The sequence below is a fragment of the Epinephelus moara genome, chromosome 14 (genome assembly GCF_006386435.1).
Source record: "Epinephelus moara isolate mb chromosome 14, YSFRI_EMoa_1.0, whole genome shotgun sequence".
NCBI lineage: Eukaryota > Metazoa > Chordata > Actinopteri > Perciformes > Serranidae > Epinephelus > Epinephelus moara.
Window position 1 is genome coordinate 14,276,489 of NC_065519.1, and position 6,000 is coordinate 14,282,488.

A 6,000-nucleotide genomic window follows, 5' to 3' on the forward strand; every position below is an offset into this window, starting at 1 on the left:
CAGAAAGTTGGTGATAGAAAGCTCTCTTGTTGTAGAATTAGTTGTAAAAGGCAATCTCATCTTCTGCCTCTCCTTTTATTTTCCACACAGAAAAGACCAGGGACTGACTGTTAATGCCAGTGAAAAACAGACGAAGCTAAATTTTGCAGCTCCAGTTGCAACTTTTAAAACTTCTGTTTCCAAGGTCAAGAATTAAGACAGGTCAAACAGTCTTAACAGATTTGTTAGTACTGACTGTTTGACCCTGAGGAAGAGCGGTGTGCAGTCGATATGCGCTAATCTAAAATATTTTTAGCTTTTTTGTGTCAAAATACTGTTTCCAAGGTCAAGAATGAACTTTACAGCTCATCTAATTAAACAGTTTAAACAGTCTGAGCAGATTCGATATTCTTTATAGTCTTTTTTTTAGATCATAATTTTAATGAGGCAGTGTGCTTTGATTTTTTGGGTGAATTTATTCCCTTTCTTAAGGACAGGATTTGTGTGCCGTCAGGAGCGCCTGTTTTGGGTTACATCGCTGTCAGATGCAAGTGGAGCCTCCTCTCTTGTTCTGTAAACTTTGTGTGTATGACTGTGGTGGAAAATGTAGAAAATGTAGGCACCCACAAAAACAAGACTTTAACTCATTAGTTAAATAAACTTAAGGGGATGATATTTGACAGTCTGTACGTCTTGTTGTCTTCCAGGTGTTGTACCTCCAGCAGGCCGAGGTCACCAGGGAGCGGGTGTACGCTATGCACCAGTCCAGCATCGATGGAGTGGAGGACATGTCAGCGCTGGCCGAACTGCACGAGGCCGCCATCATGCACAACCTGTACCAGCGCTACCAGAAGGATAACATCTATGTAAGTGCATTCAGACAGACACGTGTGTGTGAGAGTGTATATATGTGGTCAGGCGTGTGTGTACATTATGTTCATGTCTTGATGTGCCCACCCTTTTCCTTTTCCAGTAATCTTTGCACGCATGAGGCTTTTAGTGGGAAACACAAATCATCTTATGACATACTGTACATCCACTCTGAGTGGAACAGGTAGTGAGATGGAGAGGCTTTTAAAGTGAGAATACTGTGGTACATTAAACCAAAGGTTAAAACAAACAATATTATTCTTTAGATTTTAATCCTGGTTAAATCGGCAACACCAATGATGACAATTTCACTTTTAATGCACATTTTTGCTGCACAGAAACTTTGTGTTGACGTAAGCCAACTGTTGAGTCAACTCACCTCACCTGTGTCTACAAATGAACGCACCACAAAGACGACAACCAACGGCAAATGATCATGTATGCTCTGCGTCTGCATGAGAGGAAATAATTCTCCATACCAGATTCATGGTGAATGGGCCGTAAAACAGGTGACAAGGGATGACAATGGTGCAGGACATGCCGCCAAACCTAGGGCGACAAAGACTCACTGACGGCCTGACTATCAGCTTGGTGTGTCAGAGCCCCTAATGACAACAGCAGTGTAAGGTAGTCATGACAGGCCCCAGTGCACTGACGGACATGACAGACCCTTACACATGCTAGTTATTAGTTGTAAGGGGTCGTACACATGCCACGTCTTTAACCATCTGAAAAACACGAGGTCAGGCACTGCTACTCTTGTGCCTACTCTGTGCCAACTTTCAAGGGCACAGTGACAGGTTGTGTCTGAGGTTGCTAAGCGACCAAAACCAGCACCGTATCGTAGCCTACTTCCTGAGTGATCCTGATCTTCTTCCAGGCGCTGCTTTGTAAGTATGTATTAGGCCTAGAATATTGTCTGTGGGACAGATGTAAAGCTCTGGGCAGCCCTGCACTAACATCAACTTCTTCAAAAGCACATGCCCCGTGCACAGCGCTTTCAGTCCCTATGACTTGGTGCAGGTGATGGCAGGAAACATCAGATTGATAGCAAATAAGCAGATACACCATACTTTACTTTGAAATGCTACAAACAACATGGCTTCATTTGGTTTGTTGTTACATGCATTGCACAGGTGCTTTTAACAAGGCTGCAGCTGCGCTGAATCCAACAGCAGCAGGGTGATCACGTGCTGAGAAGACTCCATATATGGTTCTGTACACATGCCCACCACCTGAGAACACCTCATATCATGCAAACAACCAGGCACATCGCATTACATACCTGTCCTGCCTTTCTTCTTTCTCTGGTCTAATTGTCTGTAAACAGAAGAAACGTGCATTAAATGAAGTATCAAGAAAGTAGAAAAAACAAGCATCAACCCAACGATAGATAGATGCAATTTTCAGACCAGGTTTCCTCCCCTTGGATTAGGAAGAATCCTCTCTAGACCAATACGTTTAAGACAGCAGCAGAGCCATGGTTCCTGTCTCTGTAGTGTCTGGCAATGCGATAGTCCATGTTTCCATTTCTATGATCAACTTCTTCATATTTACCGCAGACTGATATTTGAGGAAGAAGGGAAAGAAATCTGTCAGCTGTGATTGGCTCTATCTCATCACATGACGTGGTGTGCGCTGCTGCGTTTCAAAAGTCGAACTCTGTTTATCTCAGGGTGCGATAGGTGCTCGGAAATGCGTGCACACCGTGACAGCGTTACTCTAGCGTTTGAGCTCACCTGCCGTGCGTCTACATTGAAAACAATGAATTTTTGGGCGCAAAAATGCAGCATGTGTACGGCCCCCAAGGCACACAAACTCGACTGCTCGTCTGGCTTGCAGATATGCTCAGCTTGTCAGTCTTGACAGTTTTTGCTCCTAAAGTAGCTGCCATATTTTGTATCATCTCGTCAAATGATCAAATAGAGACATTGGACTATAGTTTATGTAGGCAGAGCATATCATTTTGCTACAGATTGCTATATAGCAAATGTCAAAGCTTTTACTTTAACTTTAGCTCCTTGAACTCATTTCTGAAGTGGCAATCTGAACCACTCACAAGGGGCCTGTTCCCCCCGACCCCACGGACCCCAGTGCAGCTGCACTGCCCGCGCTGTCTGTATTGACACCCCAGGAACAGATGCATTAGAACCATGATTCTTGGTTTTTGTACAGTAAATCTCTTGCAGTGTAGCGTCAAACTGCTCTGCTGTCTCTGTCAGAATCCACAATGGACTCAATAGTCACAACAGAGATGAACTGCTGTGGTCATTTGTTTATGTGTATGTGTCTGTAATGAATAGAAGCATTAGCTGATGTTCATAGAACTCCACTACCCATCTTGCCTCTGGGGTTTCATCTCACCCATGACCACTGATGATGTAAAAGACAATAATCTCCATTTGTGGCCAAATGAATGGATATTTAGATCAACTGAAAGAAGCACAAGCCTGAAAACCTGGAAGATTACCAGACAGCAGACCAGTACCAGCCGTCCTGGGTGTGACCTAATCTAGATGATGAAATATTGTCCATACACGGATTTCCCTTAAGCTGATCATAAGAATTCACCCTGTGTGGGTCAGCTTTCTGTGTCACTGTGAGTCCATGCGTCGCTGTGTATTTGTGTCCTTCAGCACAGATTTTAATGTGTGTAGTACACAGAAGTGCACAGACAGGGTAATATGACACCGTGGGCGGCGTGCTGACCTCGAGTGTTTTTGTTTCTAGCGCAGAAAGTGAGGTTACTGTTACAGCACAGACAGTTCAGAATGGAAATCTGTTCTCCCTCCTCCATCGTCTCTCAGCTTTCTAATAAAAATCTGATTTGTCACTCCTGCTGTCACATCTCCACCCTGATGTGCTCCCTCACCCTCCCATCCCGATTAATATCAACACAAGGCTTCACATATTTGTGCTGTACATGTCCCTTAGAGCATGTGTCAGTGCTTTTACTGTAAGTGTGTGGGTGCAGGTTTGAAACAGAGCGGAGACAAAAAACTGACAACAGAAGAAAAGAAGCAAAAAAACAAAAGATACAAAAGGCTAAAAACATGACACAGAGCCAGAACCTGAAATGTCTCTTCTCTTATGTTTCCAGTCCAATATCGGCAGCATCCTGGCAGCCGTCAACCCCTACAAGCAGATCTCAGGTCTGTACAACCCAGAGAGGGTGGACCTGTACTCTAAGCACCATATAGGGGAGCTGCCTCCACACATCTTTGCTGTGGCCAATGAATGCTACCGCTGCATCTGGAAACGCCACGACAGTCAGTGTGTCCTCATCAGGTGAGTACTGTCATGATTAAATGTACTGGTTTACATCTTATTCATGCTTTGTCCATCTGTCAGTCTTTCCCCCAAACCCATGGGCTGATTATGAGACAACGGGCCCTTGGACACAGATATGCAAAAGGCTCCACCACCTCTCCTACTTAGGAGCAAGATAGACGGACTTTGTGGTGATTTTGTGTGTCCTTGTCGTCATTTTGGGTCTTTTTTGTTGATATTTCTCTCTTTTTAGTCCCTTTATGTCTCTTGGAGGTTAGTTTGTGTCTCTCTAAGGTAGTATTATACTTCTCTGGGGCAATTCTTGTGTCTCTTTGAAGTAATTTGTGCCTTTTCTGATCAGTTTATGTGTCTAATTTTGTGTCTGTCTGGGGCATTTTTGTCTATTTAAGGGAATTTTTTGGCTCTTTGAGGCAATTTTATGTCTTTTTTGGTCATTTTATGACTCTAAGGTAATTTTGCACTCTCTTTAAAACTATTTTATGTCTATTTGAGGTTGTTATGTGTCACTTTGAGGTCATTTTGTGTATTTGGTTGGTTTGTGTCACTGAGGTAATTTTGTGTCTAATTGAGGTAATTTTTGTGTCTCTTTAAGATACTGTTGTGTCTCTTTGAGGTCATTTTTTGTGTCTTTTTTGGTCGGTTTGTGTCTAAGGTAATTTCATTTTAGTGTGTCTAAAACAATTTTATGTCTATTTGAGGTTATGTGTCACTTTGAGGAAATTTTCTGTGTTTTTTGGTCATTTTGTGTCTCCTTGTCCTCATTTTGTGTCTCTTTGAGGTCATTTTTTGTCTTTTTTGGTTGGTTTGTGTCTCTGAGGTCATTTTTTTGTCTCTTTAAAACAATTATATGTCTATTGTAGGTCGTTATGTGTTACTTTGAGGTAATTTTGTGTATTATTTGGTTGGTTTGTGTCACTGAGGTAATTTTCTGTCTTATTTGGTCATTTTGTGTCTCCTTGTCCTCTTTTTTGTGTCTCTTTGAGGTAATTCTGTATCTTTGTTTTTTTGGTTGGTTGGTTGGTATGTGTCTCTGAGTTAATTTTGAGTCTCATTGGGAAAACTTCTGTGCGCCTCATTGAGGTAATTTTGTGCCTCTTTGAAGCAATTTTGTGTCTTTTTGGTCATTTTATGACTAAGGTAATTGGGTCCTGTGTGATGGTGGTGGCTTTCCTGGTAACTGTCTGGGTGTAAAGTTCTGTGAGGGGGGTCTGTGGGGATCCAATTATTATAAAATTATAAAACAATTGTATGTCTATTTGAGGTCGTTATGTGTCTTTTTTGGTCAGTTTGTGTCACTGAGGTAATTTTGTGTCTAATTGAGGTAATTTTGTGTCTTATTGAGGTCATTTTTGTGTCTGTTTAGGAATAATTTTGTGTCTCTTTGAGATAATTTTGTCTTTTTTGGTCGTTAAAACAATTTTATGTCTATTTGACGTTGTTATTTGGTTATTTTGTGTCTCCTTGTCCTTATTTTGTGTCTTATTGAGGTCATTTTGTGTTTTTTTTGGTTGGTTTGTGTCTCTGAGGTAATTTTGTGTCTCTTTAAAACAATTATATGTCTGTTATAGGTCCTAATGTGTCACTTTGAGGTAATTTTCTGTCTTGTTTGGTCATTTTGAGTCTTACTGGGAATAATTTGTGTCTCTGAGACAATTTTGTGCCTCTTTGAAGCAATTTTGTGTCTTTTTTGGTCATGTTGTGTCTCCTTGAGGTCATTTTGCATTTAATTTGGGTGATGTTGTGTCTGCTTGAGGTAATTTCTGTGTTTTTGCAGTCATTTGTCTCTTGCTGGTCAGTAGGTGTTAATTTGAGTGACTTTTTGCAGGTGAAAGCCAAGGGGGTGTGGAGGTGGGGGGGGGG

General features: G+C 41.8%; 1 protein-coding gene across 1 annotated transcript in view; it reads left to right on the forward strand.

Annotated features, from left to right (window-relative positions):
* myo10l1 (myosin X, like 1) overlaps window positions 1–6,000 on the forward strand; it is a 73,317-nt gene that overhangs the window by 39,709 nt on the left and 27,608 nt on the right. The window contains exons 3-4 of the mRNA XM_050062467.1: window positions 687–845; window positions 3,950–4,137. Coding sequence (XP_049918424.1) covers window positions 687–845; window positions 3,950–4,137 — 347 coding nt within the window. The remainder of the gene's footprint in view (window positions 1–686; window positions 846–3,949; window positions 4,138–6,000) is intronic.